Raw genomic sequence first — 27,983 nt, forward strand, 5'->3', positions numbered from 1 at the left:
GTGTGTGTGTGCACACGAGGGGAGAAGAACTGGCCGGCGGACGAGACTGAAGCGAGTCAGCGGAGAGAAGTAGCCTAGACAAACATTTCCACTGACAGTGGCTACTGGATTCTGTAGTCCACCGTATCGTCTCAGTCTAACCTGCGCAAATTACACCAGACACCAAGAAGCACTTCGTCCCAGGAATACCGCGGCTTAGTTCAAAGCAGATTCCCAGATGGATGTTCCCGTTGAAAGATGAGTTGACAGTTCAAACTAGCTCTACCTCTTTGTGAAAGACACTGTAACGATGTTTAAACCTCTGCTGGCATAGCTTTTCTACATTTCTTCTGTCACTGTGGACTTGACAATTTGTTTCTGCTCCGCCGTCGAAGAAACATTTTCACAAACGTGATGACGGAAATCAGCGAAAAGGAGAATGAACCACAAAACCTCCACCGACCACATCATGCTACCGTGCCGAGCCAACCTGAATCAAAGGTAACAACAAACCTGTGTTACACTTCAGTATATGGCATTTTCACAATTAAACAGACAACATTACAAAACGGTAAGGGTTGTATGAAGTTAGAGTGCCCTCTATACCCAATGTAACATTTAAAGGACTTTAAGCCAAATGTATGCAATTCTTTATTAATGCTGAGGACTTATTAAACCATATTTAAAAATGTTTAAGTTGTTTGTCTTGCAGCTAATTCTGCTGTAGGTGCAGGTCTTGCATAACAACGCTAAGCCGCTTTAACTCCTCTAACTACCTCCTAGATGTCAAAGGCAGAGTTTACGTTAAGGTACAGAATAGACCGTCTTTTATTGTACTATGATAATGAAGTGTAAAAATGGCTTCAGGTCGAGGCAAGTTATGAAAGATGCTCTGAGATAGTGTTTTCTTCACTTAAACCACAATAATGCGTTTATGCAATTAATGGGCGAGTTATAGGTCCAAGCTGAGTTATGAACCTTAACCTTTTGGGGCTTTGCAATGACACTGTCACAAGACACCAAAACAACAACTTACTATTTGCCCCTTGTCCCCTCTTCACCAAACAGTCATCCCTTTCTGGGTAATGTACAATTCGAATTCATTCTAGACAGTAAACATTTCTTAGAACCTAGAGGCCCTACTTTGTGAACTAAGTAAACATACATTTAAATTTAAAAGACAAAATGTATTCCTACTGGATCCTAACATACAGACACATATGAAAGAAAGCCTTTGTTTTCTAACCCAGCCACTGGTGTCTCAGACAGTCCTCCTTAAAACATTGATTAATGTCTTATTCGGATCAAGATGTAGGCAAAGTAAAAGTTTACTAAAATTGAAGCACAATCCAAATAATTAAAGTTATGAAGAAGGATTTTGACCGTCTTTAAGGAAATAAAAACCTTGAGGCACTGACTGTGGTTTCGTTCAGTAAACTATTTTCCTGAAGCTCTCAGGACCACTGGAGTCCCTCGGCCCCAGCAGTAGCCTGTTTTAATGCTTGTTAGCGATCAAGACTTGTGTGATCTTGCAGCATATCTGATGAGAGGAATTTGTTGTATCTGGTTGAGCTTTCTCTGTTCTTAGCTAATTTAAATTTACTGACTTGACCTAAATCTCTTCAATTATATTTTTGTAACAATATAAACAAGCTTTGAGATTGACCTTAATTGCAGCAAATATGAAAACAAATCCCTTTTGATCCGTCATAACAGTGTTGACCTGGAACAAGCATGGCAGGACGGGTCTTTTGTTGTTGTTTCTGTTTGACCACAGACAACACAATGGATGGTGGGCGTTGAGGTGCTGCGTAAATTTATGAGCCAATCAGCTAGCAGATGTTTGCTGTTTCTTGCTAAGGGCTGGGCCATAATTCACACAAATGGCCATCCAGACAAAACAGAACTGGGAGGAAACAATCCTCCGGGCTGCGTCAGAGGTGGAGCTCTGTGTTTGCCAAGCTCCTTGGCAGCACCGACCACTCCACATCCCGCCAAAGAATAACAGTGGTGAAAGAAGGAGGGAAAGATTAAGCGTGTGTTACAACCGGGGTCTCTTTCAATTTAGTCTGCTAGAGGGTATTTCTGCAGCGTCATTTGTTTCTCAACATAAATTTCCATACTTGATTTTATTTCTCTATAACTATTTCCCTTTTTTAACTTTCCCTCCTTCTCTTTCTTCTCTTTCTCACTTCCTCTAACGTCCCTCTCTGCAGTCTTTCTCATCACATAATCAACTCTTGCTCCTCTTTCCCTCCCTCTTGATTCCCTCTCCACTGTCCCTCAGCTCTCAGAGTATTTATTGCAGTGCTAAGTGGGCACACCAGCTTCCTAGAGTGCTTCTAATAGAGGCTGTGACAGAGAATGACTAGTTATTCCACCTCCTCCACCTACGGGCAAGGTGATGGCTCCTAAAATATTATTATTCCTCTTTAATCACTTTGAGCACACGCCATTCAAGTGTCTCGCATTTTCCGACGTGCAGCACTGTATAGTGGATGACGAGTAAAGTTAAGGCTGTGTAAAGAAATAGCAACAATCAAAAAGAAGATTAATGTCATGCTCGTGTTGTTTTGCTCAAATTCCAGATAAAACAAGAGTATCTGCTGTGTCGTGACATATCTGAGTCATATAGAGAAGGAAGCTGTACATATAATTTGCAGGAAAATGATTTGATTGGAGGAAAAACTGGCCCTTTATAACAAATATGGAGAACTACAGTAAATCAGAGTTGGATGTGTATCTCTCAAAGAAAGGAAAACAGATAATTATATGCTCCATGTTGCTACAGAATTACTGTGAAGCAAAATGTGGTTATAGTACTTTGGGGAAACAGAACAATGTTACGTTTTGCTAACATGGTTGTACATCTATCAATTAATCAATCATCAATGTGTCATTATCATGGCTGCTAGCCCATAAGTCAAAGTCAACTATCATAGGATAGGACGGCCCTTTGTGATTAAACGTGTCAGTATACCAACTGTTATAGCTGTAATGCCAGAGATTACTTTTCCCCTTAAAGAGGTCTAGGAGGAATGCTCCTCTTTTGTTCAGTATCCGACAACTAAATGACTGTGTTCATGGTGTCAATAATAGTGTGTAAAAGGTGAGTACGTTGATTGTGCTAAAGCTGAATTCATCTTTTCCCTGATGAAAACATCTATTCTGCTTGAACCAGACTGTAAATAAGTGATGCATGAAATTTAAGGACAATTGAGGGTTAGTTTATCTTACCATAAAGACTTGAAAAAGAGAGGGAAACGTATCTGGCTCTATCCAAAGGTAACAACACTCTCTCCCTCTCATTTGTTTAATCCATAGCTGAAGTCTTAAAAAGCGATTTGCCGATTCTTGGTGCTTATGTGCCGGAATAATTCTCGACTGCCTGTGGAGCCAGACAAACAGCAGAGAAAAATTATACCTCTTAGCAAAGGAATAATCCATCATATAACCTCCATTAACTAGTTCAACCAATATTAAGACTGCCATGTTTGTATGGATTAAATTAATTGCACAAATGTATTGAGCTTAAGAGGTTGTTGTAGGTGGATTTTGTCACCTTTGACTGAGCCCCAGCTAGCAGCTTCCCCCTGCTTAGTTAGAATGCTAAGCTTTGCTACCTGGATGATAGTTGTTGCTTCCTTTTGTAATACTTGCCTCAAAGTTGTATTGATCTCCTACACCTTCTGGGAATGAGCGCAAACAAAACCATTTCAAAAACTGTCATCCTATTTCTCTAAACTCTACACTGTTCATTAGGTGAGGGTGTGAGAGCTGTGCTCGGGATCAGCAGCTTCATAAAGTTTATATTAACAAAATACAACTGGTGTAGCAGTGATAATGCAAAGGTCTGCAGGGTCTCACACAGCCTATTGCTCTCTCAGCAAACACAAGGACGTCATTATGAAGGGAAATAATGGCAACTGTTTCTCCTGACTTTGCCCTTCAGAATCACTTTCTCACCTATCGCCTCCTTTCTCCTGTTCTAACTTCCTTATCAGCCTGTAAAACTAATTAATTTCATTTTCTCCACCTAAGGGTAGGTATTTCATTTCTCTCTCCTATTGACCATGGCTTGTTGAAATGAAATCCAAAACCTTGTTTTTTTCCCCCACCTGCACATCACCTATCCTCATCACCTATCCTCATCTTTCAGCCTTAATCTCTCCCCTCTCTCTTTTCTCCCCTTTTCTGCATTGTCCACTTTACCCATATCTCTGAGTGACTTGCCGGTGATGGTAGCCTTAGTGCTTTGGAGGACTGGAGGACAAGAATAGCTCTGCAAGGAATAAGAGAAAAGACAGAAAGGGAAGAAGAGTGGAGTAGAGGTTTGAGGAGGGAAGCAAGAATAAGGACACAAAAACTGTCAAAACAATAAGTTAAGCAAGACTAAACAGAAGAGGCAGGTGTTGTGGAAAACTGGAAACAATATTTTATTTAATTCATTATGGAGGATTTTCAAATTTTGAATTTCCTGTGTCAAGAGCCAACTAAACCCCTTTTAATGAGCTTTTCCTATCAAGTCTGAATCATTCGTATGATTTGAATGTGTTCATGACAAGGCTTGTCGCGTCTCCTTGTGCTTGTATCATCTGTGACGCTGTTAGCAGGACAGTACATCACTCAACCGTCTGACTTCTGACAGGCCATGATATGTTTGTGTTTCTGCTGCCAGAATGATTGACAGGCGCTGCTGACCTTTGAAACAAAACTATAGTGTGCACAGGAACGGGTGGATCAGAGGGAGACAGAGACGAAATGGTAGATACAGGGAGAAACAGAAAACCAACAAAGAATAGGACATCAAGAAAGGATGCAAACCCAGCTCTGTTTTGATTAATGATGAAGTCACTGAATGACTGTCCTTGATTGAGTTCTAAAATGCTGCTGATTCAGCAGAGTCCTCTTTGCAGTGTCAAGCATAGAGCATAGAGGGGACTTGGTTTAGTCCTTTGTTATGCACCGACCTTAGGCTTTCTCTTTTAAAACAGTGAACCTTTGAAGTAACCTTTTTCCTAAAAGACAGAGCTGTTGATTTAATGGAGAGTGGGAAAAATGAAGTTTTATAAATAATAGATAGTTCTGCTCTCCAGTTCTGAAAGACAGACTCTCCGTGAAGAACACTGAAGACAGCAGCTATGATGAAACACTTTCATCAACTTTTCAAAAGCATACCGCACGTTAGTCGCTGGCATTGAAATACTTTTCAGTTATTCAAAACAAATATATATTTATTGATGTTGTCTCCAAGTTTAAGACTTTGGTTTTGAGCTGAATAATTCAGCCCCTACATAGATGAATTTCTCTTTTTAAATCTGTCTAACATGTCATTGTAAAGATCCCTGAAAACACATAAAGTCGATTAAGAAGGTTATTCCTTAAATACATATGATGTACTCCCTCTCTTTGTATTTGAAGAGAAGCACAAGGAATTATAAAGGCAGTTTGGGTTGTACCATTAAAAAATACAGTCCAACAACTTAGCTCAATTAAAAAAAGAAAACAAGATGCTATTTGGTGCTCATCTTACTGGATGATAATTGTTAAACTGCTGATAGGTCAATTCAAATGAAAAAAACACGGCCAATACTTTAGATTTACCAAGTGTTTAATCCAGAGGATTGCTGTTTAATCTCTTTATCCATGTTTAATGTAAATTGATTAAGCTCTATTTGCTAATCAAAGGATGACCAACTTTTAATGGGCACCCCAATGAGTGTTGTTGGTTTACCGTTGCGTTGAAAATCAAAGAGCCACGGTGGCAGTCACCTAATGCTAACTGCTAAAGCTCCTTGTGGAGTTAAGCCTTTTAAATGTCTGGATTTGGAAATACAAGCTGCTTTTGTTGCACACTCATGCTGGCAGTCGTGAGCTGGCAAACACATTGCTAGCGAGAGACTCACGGATCACTAAAAATCAGCCCTTCAAACAACGGCCGGGTGTTGTTTGAAGCAACACACAGAGCTGTGATTGTGACAATGAGAGGGAGATAGAAAAGAAGTTCACCTTGGTTCACATACAGTAATTTTTTCTGTATGAAATTTAGTTAGAGTTAAACTGATTATAATGACAGTATCTTATTAGATAATACAGTGGAAATCATTGGAGAGATATGTATGCAAAAGATGAACCTTAAAACTGTAATGAAAAGATAATGTGTCAAGATCATGTCACATGACAGAACCAAAAATAATACAATAACTCAAGAGTATTAGACTCTAACTCTCTAGACTCAGAGAGTTAAATCCTTTATAACCCATTTTATGCATAGTGATGGCAAGAGCGTCTACTGTTAGAGTTGCACTGCTCTGGAAGTTATCACTTTGTTCACTGCTCTGCGACCAGCATGTAGTTTGTGCATTGACGCATTACAACGTTCCATTTGCACAAAAGGTCGTTTCAGTAGGTGCACTTTCTACCTAACAGGGTCCAGCTGGAGCAGTGCCTAATGAGGTCATCTTTAATTCAAAGCTTGGGTCCCTGCAAGAAAAATGCCAAACTTAATCAGGATCCTGTGCGTAATAGTTTGAATATCACAAGTAGACGGATATGTCCGGGTAAAAGCTCTGCAGTTGGAATGCACTGTGCAAAAGAGTTGACAGTGCTCACCTGTGTCCCGACTAAAGATTTGTATTGAATAGACTTAGGGTGCACGCACACTGGGCAATTTGTACCGTGCCTAAGCATGCTTCATCCCCAAAGTCTAGTTCATTTGACTAGTGTGAGTGTTCTATCCATGCTCAAGCACGATACACGGTACGGCAATCATACTTAAGCACGGGAAAACTAGTTCTAGTGTGAGTGCACCCTGAAACTGAGTACTTTAGAGTACTTTAATACTTTACTTAACTTCTACTACACATTAACTTAGTGGCATCCTAAGTTATTTATAGGGCTAACATTAACTTATAAACATGTAAATAACTAGTTGAAAACTCTTAATATATCATTATAGTTTGGGAAAAAAAAACTGCATTTGGTCTTGTTTCATCAAGCAATATGCTTATGCTGCGTCATGGCCTCTGATGAATAAAATCAGATAGGCAATCTGTATCATGGCTTTGGCACTGTTAAAGATATACAGGTTCAACTCTATATAAAACCAACCATCCAAGCCATCGGCTTATAAACCTAATGTAGTCGGTGCTTTGAAGACAACATTTTTACGACTTAAAGCATTAATTTTTATGTGTCTGCAGACAGCTTACCAAGGACTGATTCATTGTTGGGCCCAGATGAGATGTGACCAAGCAAAAAATGACTTTTATCTATGTCTTAAAATGTCATTATGGAGTATTATGTGCTGGCACTTTTTGGTCAGAGTTGTAAAGTGGTTGCATACATAATGAACTGTAAATTATGATACTATGTTTCCTCTTGTCAGGATGTACCTTTGTGAGTCTTATTTCTTTAAAGGCTTTATTTGCAATTTTTCACACTTAAATATAATATAAATCAAGTATATCCTCTGAAAATAACTCTGTGAGTAATGACTGTCTACAATGGGTGTAACACCCGAGTCCCACTGTCTGTAATGTTTTCCAAGTTTTCCGAGTCATATCTTCAGTTTGTTTACATCGCCCGGACGGCCGGCTGACTCCTCCCCTCGCGAATAAAAGTTGTTTAATTGAGGGACTAGAGGAAAGAAGAATAACATACTGTACTCACTGCTTAACTGTGTTTCTAGATCACGCTCTTTTCGGGTAAATTTACTTGCAGTGTGAAGATACGAGCATAATAAAGATCGCTAGCATTAGCATGCTAACACAACAATGCACCGCGTTGTTTTGGTTTCATGCTGGTGCTCAAGGGCGACATCTGCTGGATCAAAAAAATCGCATATAAAGCCTTTAAAACATACATTTCAAAGGCAGTCTGCCGTCTCCAACCTTTAGTTTAATGCCTAGCTGTGCTCTGACACGCACAGTGGGGCAGAAGAAGAGAAACATGGTGTTCAGTTAGAGAAAGTTTAATCCTCTTTCCCGAAGACTGCACGCTAACATGCCACACACACAGCTAATATGTGTATGTATTTCATGACATAACATACCCACAAATAACTGCAGTTTAATAGGCTAGCTACAATATTTGTAAATGTTGAACTCTTAGTTGAGATTTGGTCTTTAATTACCTCGGCCCTTTCCAATAGCATTATTGAATTACCTCTGTGCTGTAAAAAATAAAAATATAGCATAAAAGAACATCGCAGCAGGATGGGTTAGTGCCTTTTTAAAGGCATCTCTTGTGTGAATCCTCCCCCCCTCTTCTTAATCATTAATTTATCCGAGCGTACCTCACAACAGTCTATTTTTAGAACCATCCACCAAACATCCCTGTGCTCATTTTTAAATCGCTATAGAACAAGACTGTGAAATCTGCTTTGTCTGTCGGAGGTGTGAAAGAAAAAAGGGACCTCGTGCATCCTGGTATGGTGTTTTCTGTCCATCGCTTCTCTACATGTGCTATTTTTACCCATTCTTCCTTCTGTTTTACCTGCTCCTTTTCCCTTTATATGTCACTGCCGGCATACTTTACTTTCATTCTTCACTTCATCTTCTTTCTCAAACCACAGTCGGTTCTAGTACACTACACTGCTGGCACTGTGATGAGCTAATTGCTGCCAGTAGTTCAGAGTTTGATGGGTCCCCAGTTCTGAAATCTATAAATAGACTTTTCAAAACGTTACACAGAGACACAAGAGTGCCATGGAGAGACACAGAGATTTGCATTCATCAGAACTGTGCTATTAATTTCTGTTCTGTTTTTAGGGGAGAATGTTAAGTAATATGAGAAGACACAAGACACTATCTGTCTCGCACCAGCTGCGATAGTATCATAAATTATGCAAGCCAACACATAAATATAAAAAAATGGAACAATGAGAGATAGAAGATAATCAGGATGGTGATGCATGTCCAACGTGATGTCTGCTGCAGCTCCAAAATCTGAGATGCAATAACATTTTAGCCTTGCCAATAGAATAAAAAGGAAAAACTGGATGAATCTAATGCTACTCTTAATAAAATTGTCTTCCTGCGTATGTATGTATTGAAGAGATCAGGTTAAATCGTCGTTTATTGAACAGAATCCTCTAACAGTCATTACATGTTCTTTAGACTGATTATCTTCTATCTCTCCATGGCTGTAAAGCAAATTGCCCCTCGGGGATAATAAAGTTTACCTTGACCTTAGACACTTACATTTGGACACTGTATCTGTTAAGCCAATCAGAGTTTTCCTACAATAACTTCTAGAATATTCTTATTATTCAATACTTGCAAACTATAGTGCACAGTTGTGTGCCTATTAGAAGACACAAAGTTGTTTAATAGATCGATTTTCTCCTTAATGAGCAACTGTCAGAATCAGACACTGTGTAAGTATTTGGACAATCGAGATATAAGAACTTTTTTTGAGATTATTGATTGTTTTACACCTAATGCTACAAAGTCTGGAACCCCTTGGTTATTTTTTTTTTAAATATTATTTTGTGTTTTTCAACTGGTGGAGTCCAAAATGCCTCTGGAAATACCTAGACCCCATCAGACTAACAGAATGTGAAACAAAGTGATTGGCTGCTTGAATTTTCACCCTTCATGATTTAGTAGCCAACACAGTTATCATTTGTATTTGTGCATCTAATTTGGTTAATACTGCTTCATAATCCATTCAGAAAGAGCCACCTTAGTAGAAGTGTTATATGTTGCTAAGGATCATTTCTCATTGGAGATATTCTGAACACTTAGATTTGTCCCATATTATACAAATGCTAGCTATTTGACTCAACCAGAGCACCTTGGCTGGAAATGTGTTGAAACAAGAAAATGTAAAATATGCATCTTCCAGAGTAAATGAAATATTTCACTTTCATTGATGGTTGTAAATCCCTCACCCTTCAAACTTCCCCCTAGAATAGCTATGTCCCTATCTTCTGGCCATTTAATGTTCTTCAGCTTTGCCTTAGATGGACTTTAAAAGTGTCCGGAGCAGTTGCCAAATTGCGAATCTACATTGCATCTTTTTAGCTTTAGAGAACAGTCGTAAAACACTCTGTCTGGACTTTAAAGAAGCAGATAAATGGGAAAGTGTAAAGGAACTGCTGAATAATAGATGCACTCATAAATTGTGAAATGTGAAACCATCCAATTCAATTTAATTTGTTTAACAAATATTTATTGCTTTCATTAATGCATGTCTGTTGGTGGTAAAGGGTTTTAATGAAAGTTATAGCTCATGAAAGTGGATTTTTCTTTACCTTAGCAACTTTAAACCACACTAAGCATTTAACTATCTTTTATGCTTTTATGTTCAGATAAGTCCTGTTTTATTTCATTATATCTTTCTTAAAACTCAGGGAGATATTTTCAGATATTGATTTTTCAGTCTTGTGTTAGCTGCTTTGTAACTTAAAGAAATTGCTCCTTTTCCTCTGAACCTGTTTAAAGACTTGTCTTCACCACCGAGAAGATTAACAAAGTCAGACAAGTTAAAAAATCTAATAGAGAGGAACATCCATTACTGAATGGGCCACCGGTCGAGCCAAGAAAAGGCTATTAAGGAAAGCATGGACTCAGCTCCCTGTAGAAAACATTTACGAGAGGCACTCACTAATGAGTCAATGGAGAGGACTCTTTTCATCACTCAAACTAATTGGCATCTGTGAATCTGTAGCTTGAAGAAGTAAAAGAGGACCCTGCTCGATGGAATTGATCGAATCTTCTGCAAAGGAGAGGAATGGGTGATGCAGTGAATTTCAAAGCTCAGAGGTGCAATAGACATGATGAGGACGGTACCACATCACATAGGAGCATAAAGAAACAGGTATACATAAAACATGCATCATAGTTTGTGGGTTTAGGAATGAAATAAAAACATGAACTTTGATGCTCAACCCTGTTGCTAACAATGACAGCTAATATGCTCTGTGTAAATGGAAGTGGTACTCCTCAGTAATGGGAACCTATTATCCTTCTTGCCCTCTTTCTCCAGGCCATTCTCTTGATGTACGAGTCCATAGCTGTTATTATTTCGATATAGTAGATCCTATCATTCCTAACTCCCTGTAATTGATTGTCATTATCAGTTCCCCCTTTGTCGTAGCCAAGAACACCGGATTGTAAGCATGCAGGAGATGGAGGCATCCGACAGAGCCAAATATAAACACAGTGTTTGCAGTGCATCACCGACTGCATGAATTGTGAAGATGCAGGCCGCTCAATAAAGCTAATGAAACGTGAATTTTAAGGGGTATTGACGAGCAGGGATTAATGAGGGATGGCGAATTTGTGAACTCAGGAAAAAGGTTTAAAAAAGCTGAAGATGGAACATCACACGCCATGCAGACAGGGCAAGGGCAGTCAGAGGGTAAAGCTAACAGACTGCTGTTTGACAGACTGATTCATTTCAACTATCGTTTCACCTCCGGCTGGAATCTTTCTTTTTTTTTCATGACAAATTTAATGGCCATTACCATTGTTCATACTTTAAATTGAAACTACTCCTGTAATTATTGTCACAATGAATGGAAAGGATTGATCCATCAGGTTCTCAGGAAGTAATCAATAATCCCTGTGGGATTTTTATGACATTAGATTCTCAGAAGTAGACAGCAACAACCTTTTTTTTTTGCTTTATGAATTGTTCAACATATAACATTGCTTATTTGTGCCATCAGAACTCTGTTGGTGTGGTTTAGTCAAATTTGAATGCAATTATGGAGATGGAAATTAGATATTTTGATGGTACAATGAGAGTCTGATAAATAATCACAGTTTCATGATTAACATGATTATTATGCATTAATGAATTTCATTACTTATGTTTCAAATCCCAACAGATGGTATTTATTGGTGCCTATTGAAACATAAATGACACAGTAATAAAATAATATAGCTAAAAAAATAAATACATACTGACTGATGCAATCATTCTTTGCATGGTATTCTTCTTATTTTTCTTATTTGTTATTATAAAAATTACACAAAGTTGGACTTGATTGATCCCCAGGCGGAAATGTTCCTATTGTTGGTTGTAAACTGAAGTGTAATTGTTATTAACTTTCATACATAATCTATTTTTAATAATTAATTTAATCTTACATTGTCAGCTGAAAAATTGTCTATAATTGTTTTGTGTTAAAAGTTTTGGAGCATTCATTTTAAATATGTACCATCTCTCATGCAGTGTTATTAATAACTGAATTGCAGTTAATGGATCCCGTTGTATAGTGCTGGAAGTCCAAGCTCCTGATGTTATTTCAGCTTTTTACACCTGTTATATTTACCTGCATGCTTAACGTTTATTCCACACAGAAAGTTGGGCTTTCAGTGAAATGATTGCTTTACACTGAAAGCCCAACTTTCACAGAGATACATCCCTGATTGTAAGTGACACATTCATAATTAAAAACAGTTCGACTCAATATATCATCAAGTAACTTGCCACTAATGATATTATGTACTACCTTTACTTTAGGGTAAAGTGTTGTGTGGTGATCCTGCAGATGCTTTAGGGTGTGTTTGCACATTAGCCACAGCTTTTTTCTCAGTCGGATTTGCAGACAGGGGGGCTCATTCGTCTTGAATAAGTCCCGGCTGGTCATTCTTGCTGTACCCAATATGCACCCACACTGCCGACTTGGTGTAGCTGAGCCTTTGCAAGTAATTATCCGTGACGATTTAATCCGCGGGTTAATTGTGTAACAGGTGAACCGCTACATGGCTAATTGCAATTAGCCTGGAAACAAGAGGAAAAAAATCCCGTCAGATATTTTTCTTAATGTGATTTAAATGTTGTCGAGTCCTGATTTGTGTACATGACATCATGTTTTCCATGTAAGCCCTGCACACTTGTATTTAGTGAGAGGACAGACAAAAACACATTTTAAAAAAGACTGGTGTAATAACAAAAATATTTATTTCTTTTAGAATTTGTTGTGTCTATATGAAAACTTATTCGTCACAGAGTTGTCAAAATTCAAAATGCGACCTTAAACTTCTCACAATTCAGTATATGTGTGCTCTACTCTTACTTTCCTCTGCGTTTTGTGATCATCTAATGAACAGAAACACAGTTTATTTTAGACGGTTTGTAATTTGATGTGTCTTCTGTTTGTTTTTGTTTTGTGTCTTGCAGTTGCAGCGGTTGAAGCGCTCTCTGTCCTTCAAATCTGTCATGCGCAGCAAAAGCATGGACAACTTTTTCCAGCGCAGCAACGGGGATTCTCGGCCTCCCACAGCCCTCATCACCGTTCCTCCACCTCCACCTCCACCATCTCCTCCCCCCTTTACCGAATCCCCCCTGGCCTATGAGCGTTCTCCCCCTCAGTCGCCGTCCATCAGTCCCAACACCTCATTGTCCTCACACTCACCGTCCATCAGTCCCTCGTTGTCAGTGACCTCAAAAGGCCAGTCAAAGTCTCAGGCCCAGCCGGTCAAGACTCACTGTTTCCAGGAGCATGTATTCCGTAGACCCACCAGCTGCCAGAGGTGTAAACATATGATCCAAGGTAGGTCAACAACAACATAGCTTTCATGGGAGAGCTGCAGCCCTGTCAGACTGAATTGTGTAACATTAACCAGGATCAGAGGCAATAAGTGTTTTCTGAGGGGTGAATGTCCCCAAAATTACAAGAATAAGCAGTTTAATCAGTGTTGGAAAATTCTGAGTAATACAGTCTGTTATTTGACAAGTTGCTCCTCACCGATGTGGAAAGAAATCAGTTTAAAATGGCCCAGGCGTAACATATTCTTCAAAGGGTTAGTTCACACAAATCACACATTCTCTCTCTAAGTACTTGCGGTAAGACTGGTTTGTGGTTCTCACAGGGTTTAAGATCATTACTCAGGATTATCCACAAATCTTATTGTGTGACATTTTGCAATGGGTCTATTTCTTTAGAAGCAAATTGTCTTCATTCAAACTATTGACAGCAAGCTTGGTGGTCCAATCTTGTTTCCATGCCTCCTCTGGGGGTTGTATAGATTTGCCTTGTTGACAATTCTCAGCTGTACTTTTCATGTTAACCGAGGCTGTTATACAAGTCAGCACTCTTAGTTGAGTATTAAGCCAGAGTTTACAACAAGCTTTCCACAACCTGTTTCCAAACATTAAAGCTAAAACATATTCTAATGAAAACTTGAGACATATTAATAATTCAGTTTTTTTGTATCTCTGGTCTAGAATTTATTTCCAACAGTATTTTACATGCTTCTCTGATACCAAAGAAACTGCAGCTCATTCAGAATCTGCTGTAGAAAGAACCTCGGTGTAAAACTGTGGATGACGTCAGCCTGTGTCAGTCCTCTTTCTGCCTATAAATCAGGATCAATTCAGGATTGTGATGATTGAGTACAGGGGACCCACTTGTGATCTCTGAATGTTTGATTGCTGGACTGGTAATGTGGCCTTCTGACCAGTCTTAAGAACACATTGATCAGTCCAATCCAAGGCCAGGGCGTATTCTCTGCTTTCATTGCTGTTGCTCACATCTGTAGATAAGACTTTGCATTATTAAACATGTGCATTAAGTGTGATCTGAACGGCACCTTTTATTACAGACATTACAACCCAAAGAAGGCTTTTGAATACCAGTATTGAAAAATTTAGAATGTGGTCTCCCTTATTCATTCCCTCATTTCTGTTTTACCTTTAACACAACTGATATTGCCATTTTCCGTGGTCCGAACCTGTTTCTGAAATCAGATGTGGTCACAGCTGCCTTTTGCCTTCGTCTATAGCTTTGTGTTGCAGTGATTTGTTTGTCTCTGCAGGGAACTCCAAGCAGGGGCTGCGTTGTAAAGCGTGTAAGATGGCTGCCCACCTCTGGTGCTCGTCTGAGCTCTCCCAGCAGCCCTGTAATGGCAAGGTAAGATGTTTTCATAACTAGGTCCTACCTCGAGGAACTTTGAATCTTTTCATGAAACCAACAGTGACACCATAAAGTCAAAACATATGTATTACAACACAAATTTCTCTACAAGTGTCTCATCCTTTTCTGGCAGATATAACACCTTCTCTACATACTGTATAAGAGGTCATCTTATGTTCACACCGAGTGAAACTCCCAAAAGTATCTGAAATGAACACCTGGACAGTGAAGAAGCAGCAGGAATATACTGTATCATATAAAATGTGTTAAAATTGTGATTTTTAAATACTTTTGGGTTACTAACTTTTTACTAACATTTTATAATAATTCATATAAAAAATACAACATTTAATTCACAGATATTTCTTTAACCGTTTCTTAAGAATTTTGAGTTCTTAAGTTGTTTATAAAAATCACAAAATATTGTTTCCACATTTTATTATTGTATTTTCTGACTCTCTTGACACCTGCCCTTGACATTTGAAATTTAAAATCAGTGCTCTTGTGTTTCTTTGTTCATTTGCTCTAGTTCTCTGTGAGTAACACGGATAACCACTCGCAACAATCTTTCTTACCTACGCTAATGATGTATTTCCAGTTTCCATATTTGTTTGTGACTGGAAATGCAGGAGCTCTCCACAGGCCATAAGCTAACCAAGAATGCATTGTGTCAGCAGAATTCAACAGCATCTGGATGCTGTAATTGTCTCCCTCAGTCAGTTGGCATAGCCTGTAGTCCTGGTAATATGCTTAGCCTCAGAGCCCCCGCCTTGTTTAAAGAGGATAAAGCCATTTTCAAACCAGCAGAGACAAAAAGGTGGAGGTTATAAATGGAATGGGGATTGACCGGGGCTTTGCAAAGTCGACTAAGACAGTTGGAACCGTGTGAAAGGGAAGCAGCACGATACCATTATCTCCTATTTCTAAATGCCACGAGAGGGAAAAGGAGTGGTGAGGAAGGCACAGAAGATGTTAAAGCGGCCAGGTCCCAACATTTTTCCACTTGGCCTTTTTGTCCTTCTTCGCTGCATGTGCTGCTGACGTCCTCTCTTCCTCCTTCTCTTCCTCCTTCTCTTCCTCTTCCTCCGTCTTGTCTGGATGCTACATACACTTCCTCCCCTCTCGACTCTGTTGAAAAATCAATATCTCCCTGTACCAGCTGGTCTGGCTAATTCACTGTGAAATTCAGTGTTTTTGAGGCGCACACAATCCCTCGAGGATATGACATGGCAGGCTCTCGACACAGCCTGCAGCAGTGTCCTTTTCGATCACTGCACACTCATCAGAGCAAGGATTGAGCATTTTACTGTATCAGGATGGAGTTTAAGGCCACACTGTATACATCTACATAACCCGACACGGGTGTCATCCGAAGCTTTTGCTTGCTAATATATCGCCTGTGAAGTTTTCCTGTTTTTGCGTTGGTTTCATTATTTTTTACTTTATGGTTTGGTCTTCACCATTAACATTTGAATGAACGTATACGTTGGAAAGACAGGAATATAGAGCAGATTTTAGCCAGCAATGTGCTTTTGTGATAAATAATTAGTCTGATGTATCAGTCGATTGGGAGGTAAACTGAAGTTTCTAGAGTTAAAAATGGCAGTTTGACTCTTGTAATGTCTTGAGGCCAGACCGAGTAGTTGTTCTGTCTCTGCAGGGAGAGGAGAGCAAAGTGTCTTTTAGCAGCAGGAGGAGCCAGCCACCCAAGTGTAACTAATAATGAATATCAATTCAAGTGCTGCAGGGAGCTAACACATTCACAAAGATGGTGGGCAACCAAGTACACGCAAGTAATGTACCTTTCCGTAACCATCTCAGGTATTTGTACTTTCCCATTATTTTATTTCTAGCTTACCTTACTTTATATCTATATTACATTTATTCAGCTGACACTTTCATCCAAAGGAACCCTCTGTGAGTGTGTTCAACCACAAGATTCAAGAATGATGCAAGTACATCATCTTAAATGACTGCTTCAGTGCAAAGCAGGAAATTAATAGAATAAAATAGATTATTTGATATGTACATTTATTGGTGAGTCTCAACACAAGAGCTTTCACTCTCTTTCCTCCTGAACTACTTCTCCTTTACATTTCAAAGGGACGTAGAACCCAGAGGTGTAGAGGCCAATAGTCCAATATTACTCTTTGTTTGTCAGCTGTTGTCCAAATAATAACGGGCCCTCTCTTTGCCCATACGTTATACTTGCCATTATTTTCCATGATTGTGCTTTTATTAGACAAGGTGAAGAAAACATAACCTCTTTGGCAAAATACTATTTTCTATTCAAGAGCTGCTTTTCCCTATTGTGAAGATTCTCACACTTATGTGAAGACAGTTCTCGAAACAGGTTGATATTTAGACGAAACAGGTGGAATTAGTCCGATTAGACTCACAGATTTTTTCATTGAGAAAAAATAAAGTGATTCATAATTTTAAGTTTTGGCAAAAATCTGTGATCAACCTATAAAATAGTTAAGTTACTAATTCATGACCACTGACTTAACAGTCAATTACAAAAATTGAATCAGGCACAGCTTGACAAGTTCATGTAATGAAGTTAAATCAGAGTGAGGATTGTCAATAGCTGGCATCTATCTGGCTCTCGCTCATTTCTTCAGTGCTCCCAGATTTGTCCAAACTTTAAATTACAACAATGACAACCATTTGCTTATCGATGTTAATTGAACTTAAAGATGTATTGCAGTTTGATTAAATAAAAAGGCCTGCTGGGCACTGCAGAAAGTAATTGCTTCTGCAGGATAGATTTATACAAAGAGACGCATACACACACACACACACACACACACACACACACACACACACACACTCTCTCTCTCTCTCTCTCTCTCTCTCTCTCTCTTTCTCTCTCTCTCTGTCACACACACACACACACACACATCCTAATCTGAAATATAGTGTCCTCTGAGCAAAGTGTAAAATTTCTGCTTGCTTGCTCTTTAAAACTTCTATAAATCCAAGACTGTCCAGTCATGCTTCACAGTCACCATTGCAGATTCACTTATGTGTGATAGAGGTTGTTTCTGTCGATTGGCTTTTAAAGGAAGATTTCAAACATTGAGGACATTATTTATCGTCATCAATTTCTTAGTATGTCGCTTTGTTTCAATTTGTCAACTGTCAGAGGAGATGATGCAAATTGCCACTCATTAAAAAGCATAAACTTACAGTAACATAGCATTTGTCAAGTTTATTTACTGAGAGCTCTTTATTTTGTATTTCTGTGTTTCCTTGAAAGTACATGGTGAGATTCAAACAAAAAAAGCACCACAAACATGGGTGGAGCTTAACTTCTATGTTTCTATAAACTACAGCAAAATGTAAATTTTTGATAGAAAATTCTTCAACGATAAATATTAGCAAATTTACAGGAAAAGGAATCTCTACATCTCTTTGTATGTCCATCCAAAGCTTATCTCAAGATCTTATAGACTGTTGGATCTGACAGGGATAGTTTCTCGCTGTGAGGTGGTTGGCCTTGTGTTGATCTCGAGTGGCCCATGTAAAGAGGCTGTCGTCCTCTAAGCGGACGGCCCAGGTTTGACTTCCACCCTCCGTTTCTTTTCCTCGTGTCAGTCTCCATTCTCTTAACCTGATTTACTACTCTATCCACCGTCCTGTCCTCTAAAATGATGGCATCAAAAGCCAAATATAAATCTTTAAAAAGAAAAAAAGAAGTCCCAATGTGGGAGAATTTGTCATTGTCAGTATTGCAGCAGTCATCTCAATCCCTAAGAAGCTTAAAGCCATGTCTCACTTTCAGAGGACTTTTGTACATTTAAGAAGGTCGACACCCACAGGATCTGCTGACACGTCAGGGCAGTCATTTTGATTTCTTTTTATGATAATAAGTTATCTTACTTTAACTTAAAGACACACGCATCCAAATGTATTCAAAACCTCAAATGTTTTCTTGTGGTAGATTTTTAATCATAACCTCTAACTTGAAACATGATAAGACATTGTATCTCAGAGAAACATTTCCATTAAAAACAGTAGAATATGTTGATGTAAAGGAAGTTCAGCCACTGAAAGTCCCACTGAATGACAGAAAAATGTCTTTGATTCAGGTTAAAAGAGATGCAGGGATTGAAAAATGCTATATTTAAAAACGGTTTCTATTTGAAGACCAGCACATCAGAGCCTCTGCTCAAAACAGCCCTTTGTATGTGTACCTCTTCAGTTGATGAGTGAAATACTGTAGCTCAACATGTTGCTAAATAAAGAAACAGTCAGATATCAAAGTTGTACAGTAGCTCATCTGCACTGTCTAACCATGTACAGTTTGATAGACACCACATGGATAAATTAACTCAAAGACAGAAAGAGGTTCAGTCATGCTCCATTTGGTATAGAGAGGTGAGTGCTGTATTGGCACCATCAGTGGGTAATAATAGAGTTGCAATGTAGCAATAAATCACATTACTGAATCCAGCTATAAGGGTCCAGTAAGAAGAGAGTGTCAAATGGTGTCTTTTGAAACACAGTTTCTATGTTATTATGTCAAACTGATCTTTAAACATTAGATATGAGTATGGAACCACACATGGTAATACATTAAAACATGAATTCTGCCTCCTGTAGCCCATTAACTGAAGTGCTTCAATGGAAAAACCAATGCGTCCACATATATATATATATTTTTTGTAGGTACCTGACTTAGGACTAGTGGTGAAATGTTGATATCGTGCTATCAAACAAGTCCTGTATTCACACTGTTTTTTTCACTACTGGTCAGTGTTGACTTTTGTACATGAATGACGAATGTTGAAAAAAATATCTGCACACCCTAATGTGTGACAGGTGCAGTGGAGGAGGTTAAAACTTAAAGACAATGAGAAAGGCTCCCGCACGCTGTGTTGCTTTATGCTGACATATTTATTTGATCATACAACATTTTGATCTAACCAACCTTCATCAGGTACATTACACCAGATGAAGGTTGGTTGGACTGAAACGTTTTATTATCAAGTAAATCTGTGTACAAATATCTTTGGGGGACCTTATTAGAAAGCTGGTAGTAGAGGGACATAAAGCTCAACAGCTTGTTAATGTTGGCAGTAAAAGTATTTAAGACATGTTAAACAAGACAGCTGTACTAGCTCAACCCTACAGTCCTCTATTGTGTCATGTTTTAAGAATTAATATACAGGGTAAGATTATGTTCATAGTGCTCTATTTTTTTATACCTTTAAATAAGATGTTTAGATTTTTACCAGAAAATGTGTCTGAAAAGTATCAGCGTCAAAGTTAGTTGAAGGAGTTATCAGGCTCAGAGAGCACAAAGACTGATACTTCCTTGCACATGTTGAGATACTCAGGTTTCATTGCATGTTCTGCAGGTCAATCTTCCACTTGTGAAAGCACACAAAAGTATTGTCTTACAGCTCACAGTATATCACATAAGCACATCTCAGCTTCAAGTGACATTTCTCCTTCTACTGTCCTTCCTCTCCTGTCTCCTCGTGTCTCTGTTGGCCTCAGACGGGAGCGTTCAAGAGAAACTTCAGCTCACCTCTGCTCACAACTGATCAGCTGGGTGTGGTCAGAGAGGCTCCGGCTGCACAGGGTGAGTGATGGAAACCTCGCCTGATTTGTAGCAGCACTAAACAACTGTAATCTCAAGATGACTGACGACCATGTCTGTGGCCTTCAGTCCTTGATGCCTGACAGGTTACTGTGTGTTTATGTGTGTGTGTGTGTTGGAGTGAAGTGTCAGGTATAAAACTGCACATGTGTTGCTTTGTTCCTTCTTGTCTGGCGGTGTGCAGAGGCAGATAATAGCATTCTTGACCCTGTGTATGAGGCACTGCGCTATGGGACGTCACTTGCTCAGATGAGTCGCTCCAGCTTCAGCAGTATCTCAGAGTCACCGTGTCACGAGGTATAAAACTACACATGAATTCCACAGACCACCCCTGTCAACCCCTATACATTAATGTTGACATAAATCATCCAAAGAATATTGTTGACTTTGCTACCCCACATATCTCTTTCTTTTATTACAGGCAGAGGAAAATCCAGATAAAGTAGAAAACCAGCCAATAGCTGAAGAGGAACAAATACCAGGAAGTAAGTCAAATCTATTTTTAATTTGTGGTTACACCTGAAAGTTGGTTGTTCAAGCAAAATAATGATAGCATAAGCAGTCACCGAACCACAACAATTAATTCCATAAATATCTCTCTGTCATTAGTAAAACTAACCCAGATATGCACTTTAGTGGTGTTGGTATGTGGATTTTTTTCACTTAACTCTAGCTTCATATTTACCTTATCGACATGACAGTTTAAAAAAGTATTAATTTAAATGTCATCGTATTAAGTAATTCACTTATCACACTTAAATTCAGCAAAAATGTCTTATTAGTTTATTTGTGGAAGATCCAGAAGAGGGGTACATTTGATTTCTAAGGTATATGAAATGTAAATGTTGAGATTCTTTCAACAATGAAACTTACTCGTGGCAAAGATCATATTCTATCTTACTGTCAGGATTTCAGAACATACGTTAATATAAGACATTGTACTCTATAGGAGTGCTCTGTGCATGTTCTCTTTGCAGTACTTTAACCTCTCCGTCTTTGGTCCCTGGAGACGGGATCATCTCTGTTTGTACCGCTGCCACTTTACAGTCAGTGACCTTGTCTTCCTTCCTTCTGTTTGCTGCAAAGTGACAAGACCTCTCTCTCTCTGTATCCCTCCCTTTTTCTGTCCTTTTTCACCCCAAACTTTTTCTCTGCTTTACACATGACCCAACTCTCCGTCATCATATTCTCTTTTCTCTTATTTCTCCTCTCCCTCTCCCTCTCTTTGTCGCTTTGTGTTTCTGCGTCTGTCTCTCCAGTGCTCACCCCTCCTGAAAGCGAGAAGGCTGATTCAGAAGACAGGGTCAGCCTGAAGGTGTGTAGTCAGCGTTCCTCTCTTCTTTCCTTTTTTCTGGGTGAAAATGCACTCTGTCAGCCCCTTCAAGAGTCATATTCTCTTCTCTCAGTTTCAGACATTCAAATGAGCAACACTGAGACTTTAACACTTTATTTTTTTCTCTCTCTTTTTCTACTTTGTCTTTCTCAGACTCCAAAGAGAGTCGAGGTTCACTCCATCCACACCTACGTGGCTCTCTACAAGTTTCTGCCTCAGGAGAAGAACGATTTGGAGCTACAGTTAGTCAATTGTCTTTTCATATTGTACAAAGGTGTAAATGAGAGATTGGATGACAGAAGAGGAAGAGTGTACCTGGCCATAATATTACAAACGTTTGCACACCATCTGCCTACTCAGCAGGATGATGGTAGGGGGTTTCAGGATTTTTTTTATGGGGAGGGGGACATGCTGAGAGGCCGGGAAGGACAGACAGCTACATTGAATATGTGACATTTAAAAAATAATGATTTCATTGTATGTTAGTAGAACCAGGAAACTGCTGAGCGTGGTATGACACCAACCACTAACCTGAAGGATTTGAATGTGTAAGATGACACTAAAGCCATTTTCACATAATGCACTCCGGAAAATATCTAGATCACTTTAGGATCCAGATATTCTCCTGACTTGGGGAAAAAAAATTCTGTTGTTTGCGTTAACACATACAGCTCCTCCCGGCAAATATCAGGACTTTTCAGGAGTTTTCTGCAATTGTGAAAGCCCTATAACATTAGGACAATATTTAGTAGTGCAATATATTTTTTTTAAAATGTGGACATTTATAGTTTTGTGCACACAACAAGTAAAGCCGATTTTTTTTACTTGAAGAGAATCTGTCTTTGCGTCACCACATTGAGTGGTCTAACAGAAAAACTGAGCGTGAAACTGGGTTTGTTCTACAGGAACGAGCGCTTTATCTTCTTTGATCGATAGAAAGAAACTTGTCCAAGCAACATTTCTTTCAGTGATTGACTATGCTGATGTTATTTATATGCATGCTACCTCATCGTCACTGAAAATGACATACCATGCTGCATTACGAGTTTTTCTCTGGTTTGGATTTGGTACAAATCAGCACACATTGTGTATGAACCAAAGGAAGGAGCATTGCTACATTTTTCTTTATATGGCCATACTACATGAACAGCTATCTTATGTACGTTCTCTGCTGATTCCTAAAACTCTGAGCAGCTGTAGCCTTCAATCTGATGGACTCATCATGTACGTCATACCACACACTCGCTCTGTATTTGGTCAAAGTGCTTTTTATTGTGTTTTGTTGCTTTAAAAATATCTTGATATCAATCTGTGAAAATGCTAAAGCAGTATACTCACTCTGGCCTTAGTCGTTACATTTCACTTACTCTTTGTAACATTACAGGAGAGTGTTTCTGGTAAAGGCATCATTTGGGGATATATACATTTTGTATACATGTAATTTGAGAATATATCACAACTTTCTTATCTTTTTACATGATTGAAGCAAGAGTTATTAGCTGCCGCAAAAACCTTTTAACCTTGTAACCTCAGGTAAAAGCATTACATGGCAATACACCATTCAATAAAGCATTTTGTTTTCCCTCCAGGCCTGGTGACAGAGTTCAAGTTACAGATGACTCCAACGAGGATTGGTGGAAGGTGAGCTTTATAAAAAAAAAAAATCTATTCAACAGCACTGCACTGATGGGATCATTGAACATTATGAAAATGATCCAATTTCTCTCTATCTTTCTACTAAGCCAGTGCTTAGGGAGATTACAAATCTTCCTTAGAATATATCTGACTTGCCTTTTAAAATATAATACAATAACACACGCACGAAGCAGAGACCGTAGGACTACAGAGCTGGTGGCTGTGCTTGAAGGAGGCAGATGTGGGTGTTAGCAGAGCTTTGCTAGCATGGACTGGAAATAGAGGAAGAAGACAGATTGCAGATCGTGTTTAATGAGGCAGCTGTAGATCTTAACCTTTACCTGCTGAAGGACAGATAAGCGTTTGCATAATGAAACGCAGAGGAAAAGTATTAGATATCCACTTTCATGAAATAGCAGCAGAGTAATCAAGTTTGTATTGCTTAAATGCTCTGTATTAAAGTCAAAGACCCATGACGGGCTCATTTACAACATACGTAGCCTTAAAAGAGGCTGTCAAGTATTTACTGGAATGTTCGTCATGAGGCAACAAGTTTGTCATTTTGAAAAAAGTATGATTTGATTGTTCTTCAATCGTAAAGCTAAATTTCATACAGCTCTATCATTGTCCTGAGAGTAATGTCCATGCAAACCACATTGTGTTGCAGAAATGACAATTAAACTCCTCTTTCCTACCACTGTTGTGTTAAAATGCCTTTACTAAACGTCAACATCCAGACATCAACAAAATGACTTAGTGGCCACCCGTGGGTCCATGTGTGGCTGTTTGCCAGAGCATCTGGAAAAAGTAGTGGGCACGAGAGCGCCTTGAATTACAGATGCTTTTTTTTTACTAGAGTTTCTTATTAGGAAATAAAAACCGTCTTATGCCCATTTATCTGCTTATTGTCACAATTTATTTAAATCCCATATAAATTGTATGCATATTTAGGCAGCTGGTCAAGCAAACTATAGTGAACACACAAAGGGATCTAATTGGATATGCTCAGCCAAGGACTGTCAAGGACTGTATTGGAGGCTGACTGTGTTGGATTTGCTGTTTGTGTTGAACTGTCAGCAGGAGGATGATTGAAATGCGGTAGTTTTGTTTTTTGGCAATAAGGCAGCAAATTGTGGCGGCATAGAGGAGAAATTGTACTGAATACAAGAGGAGTCAGCATCATGGATTTTTCTACTACAAGCAATTCAAACCGCTCAGAACAGGACATCAAATATCTATTTATATCTTTCAAAGACTAACAGACTATGTGTATGTGTGTGTGTGTGTGTGTGTGTGTGTGTGTGTGTGTGTGTGTGTGTGTGTTTACCAGGGGAAAAGCAGAGACAAGGTGGGATTGTTCCCGGCCAACTTTGTGCAGCGGGTCCGTCCTGGTGAGCGGGCGTGGAAGGTCACGGATGGTTTCCACGGCAACCGAGACAAAGGCCAGATGACTGTGAAAGAGGCCCAGGTGGAAACGCACATAAATTACACACACTTTTTTTCTTACACACACACAAACACATACACTCACTGAATAAACATATGTAAATTCATGCAGAAGAGTGCTGAGATTACAGAGGACAGCATGTTATGGCCTCTGTTGCTGCTCATTTTTTTTCCCCCTTAGTCCATAAACTCCCTAACATTACTGAATGTCATATGCTCCTCCTCTTGTTCAATACTCCCCCCCCCACCCCCATCTCTCCCACTGCAGATCTGTGTCGGTAAAAACGAGGAGATTGACGGTTTCCTCCGGCTGAGCAGTGGGAAAAAGAGAGGCTTGGTCCCTGTGAAGTGTCTGCTAGAAATATGATGTCGGCCCTCTTCACCTTGACCCCCAGCTTCAGAAAGAAGTTCACAATGATGGAGGAATACTCAGAGGAGTGTTTGCCCAGCACCCTCACTGACCACCAACCAAACACCTCCACCCTTCCAAAATGTGGCAGTGAATAAGCAGCTTGAGTGGATGACGAACCACAACTTTGCTTTTTCTCTGTGGAAGATTTCAAAGGTTAAAGGAAGGACAGGAGGGGCTTCTTCAAAGTTCTTCAGAGCTACTTTTCTCGTAGCACAACTTGACTTTGTGTGGTTTTATACACAATAACAGCTATGTAGCATCATGTTGAAGATGATAGTACACAGGAAGTCTGGCTACCTCACTAGCCATTTCCATTGGCCATTTGTATGCGAAAAAATGGGGACTACTTTACTATGATGTCATGGCCTGTAAAGGGACTTAATGTGCAAACTGTCTTCATTTTACTGTTTGTGTAGCAAAAACAAGACAAAAGAGATTGTGAATGATTCTAGCTGTTTGTTCTAGTGGCCTCTGCAAGTACCTGATTTGGCTCAACTAAGAGTGTAAACTACATAGATCCAACTCCGATGAGCACTTTTAGATCCATGATGTGCATTCGTCTCCCTCCTGATCTGGCTAGAAAAGGATTCAGGTATAACATTGCGTTTTTTCTAAACAAGGTTTAAAACAGAGTCTTCTCCTCCACATATTGGTCAAATGAAAGTCATTATGCACCACCACACACTCTCTCTCTCGCTCTCTCTCTGGGTATTACAGTACATTTGTGCTTTTCACAGCTCCGATGTGACAAATGCTTTGCGTGCACCTGAGGGAGCTTCTTTCTCAGTACGCCCTTCAATCACACTCCCTTTACGCGCACTCACACACATCGATTTAATATTAATAGCGCCGCTTTGTTCCATGTTACTCTCAAGTTAGCCACAAGGTTCTACTCCCTGTCATTATCTTCTCTACGTTGTTTATGACACGTATGTTATGTCCTGTGATATTTGCTGTCATATCTGGTTGTGATCTAGAGGATGTGTGGACCTTGCTGATGTTCTTACCTTTCTCGCATGGAAGAGCAGAGCGAAGTTTTGCTGTAATTAAGGTTGATGGGGTAAAAAAAAAAAAACCAAACTCAGTGTTTTTGTCATAAACGTAGGCGGAGGTTGTCAAACTTTCAGTCTCATGTTCCTAAATTCAGCCAGCAAAAAAAAAAAAAAAATGTGCTGAAGTTTTGAAAAATGATTGTTTCTCCCAGCACACATGATTTTCCTTTAACTCACTCTGAGACACTGTTTATGTTGCTGTTGTTGAAAGTGATAAAAGGCAAATTTAGCGCACACCACTTGATTTATTGCTCCGTCATTATAAACTATAAGGCAATGACAAACTGCATTTGTTGCGGCAATAAATGTAAATAAGAAACATGACATACTTTGTAAATAGCCTTATAAAGAAACTGTATATATACTGGCTCTGAATTGCATTCTGTCCTCGAGGTTTGCAGCTTTCCAGTAGCCAACTAAGGGCATTAACTTCACAGCAAGAGATTATTATTTATTATCCCACTTAATGATGTATGCATCCCTACGCTCAATTAACACTTAGCCCTGTCAGCACAAATCTTTCCAAGTACTATGCACAACAGTTCTAGTCACTTCACATTATTTTGTACTCAGCTTGTTTTCCAGCGTATAGCCATACAAACACACACACACAGACACACACAATTCAGGAAAAAAAACCTGTGCTTCTGCTAAGATTTGAAAATAGACTTCAGCTCTGGGAGTTTTCATTGTCCATCTAGGGTCAGTCTGCACCATCTCAAACATCTCCTTCACTGACTAGAACCCAGGCTGGCTCAGGATCAGTTTTACCCAGGTGAATTATCTCTCACACGGCCAGGCTAGTTCTTTGCATGGCTAGCTGCCCTTTGACCCTCACATCTCTCAATAAAGTCAGATGAACTGTCAAATTGTGTCCTCGTTTATTTGAAAATGAATTCATTCTGTGCTCCGTGGCTTTATGCTTTGATTTGTCATTGCTATAAGTCGGTGCTACAACTAGAAGTCTCAAAGTCTAAAGGTCTTCTGTGGCTTTCATAAAATTTGGCACAAAAAAAGACTAATTTCCTTTTTGCCTTCTCAACAGCACTCCTGTGTGTATGTCTGCATTTCATGAAACTAAAGAACAGAAGCTCATTTATTAATGCTAGAATTTAAAGAGCCAGCGCTGGAAGAAGTGTTCATTCATTTCATGGTTTAAGCAACAAGAACTTGAGAGTATTAAAAGTCAAGGGCCCTTAAGTGACCTTCCACGACTCTATAAATATCTTTGCATAACTCACTCTGGTTTGGGCTCATACTGGGAGACTGGGGACAGACTCACTGAAGAAGCATGTACATCTGTGCCTCTGTCACTGCTATTTTTAATCCCCTCATAGGGTTGAGCTATGTTCTGTCCAGTCACCAGTCTGTTCTACTTTGACACCAATCAGACAGTGACCCTGACATTAATTAGTAACACTGTCACCCACGCTTCTTCATGAGCTGACCTGATAAATGACAGCAGGATTGGCTAACATATTTCATTATTTAATCAGCTTGCTGAAGGGTCAAACCTGAACGGTGACCCCCCGAGTGAAGGCCAATTTTTAACGATTTTACCACGCAGAGCAAATGACCAACAACAGCAACAGCAGTTTTGTGAGGATGTGCTTTAGACAGAAAAAGGAATGACGTGCCTATAT

General features: G+C 39.3%; 1 protein-coding gene across 1 annotated transcript; it reads left to right on the plus strand.

The window, feature by feature from the left end:
• LOC132955619 (SH3 and cysteine-rich domain-containing protein 2-like) lies at positions 1 to 27,209 on the plus strand. The gene is made up of 11 exons (XM_061028532.1): positions 1 to 480; positions 13,117 to 13,489; positions 14,754 to 14,848; positions 20,360 to 20,444; positions 20,647 to 20,759; positions 20,884 to 20,947; positions 21,722 to 21,777; positions 21,949 to 22,037; positions 23,385 to 23,436; positions 24,761 to 24,898; positions 25,145 to 27,209. The coding sequence occupies exons 1-11, from the start codon at positions 394 to 396 to the stop codon at positions 25,241 to 25,243; spliced, it is 1,251 nt and encodes a 416-aa protein (XP_060884515.1). The 5' UTR covers positions 1 to 393; the 3' UTR covers positions 25,244 to 27,209.
• The last annotated feature ends 774 nt before the right edge of the window (positions 27,210 to 27,983 follow it).

The sequence above is a fragment of the Labrus mixtus genome, chromosome 21 (assembly GCF_963584025.1).
Source record: "Labrus mixtus chromosome 21, fLabMix1.1, whole genome shotgun sequence".
Classification (NCBI taxonomy): domain Eukaryota; kingdom Metazoa; phylum Chordata; class Actinopteri; order Labriformes; family Labridae; genus Labrus; species Labrus mixtus.

Coding starts and splice junctions, on each gene's coding strand:
- LOC132955619 (XM_061028532.1), top strand. CDS start 394: ATGACGGAAATCAGCGAAAAGGAGAATGAACCACAAAACCTCCACCGA. Junction 481..13,116: donor CGAGCCAACCTGAATCAAAG/GTAACAACAAAC, acceptor TGTGTCTTGCAG/TTGCAGCGGTTGAAGCGCTC. Junction 14,849..20,359: donor AGCAGCCCTGTAATGGCAAG/GTAAGATGTTTT, acceptor TGTTGGCCTCAG/ACGGGAGCGTTCAAGAGAAA.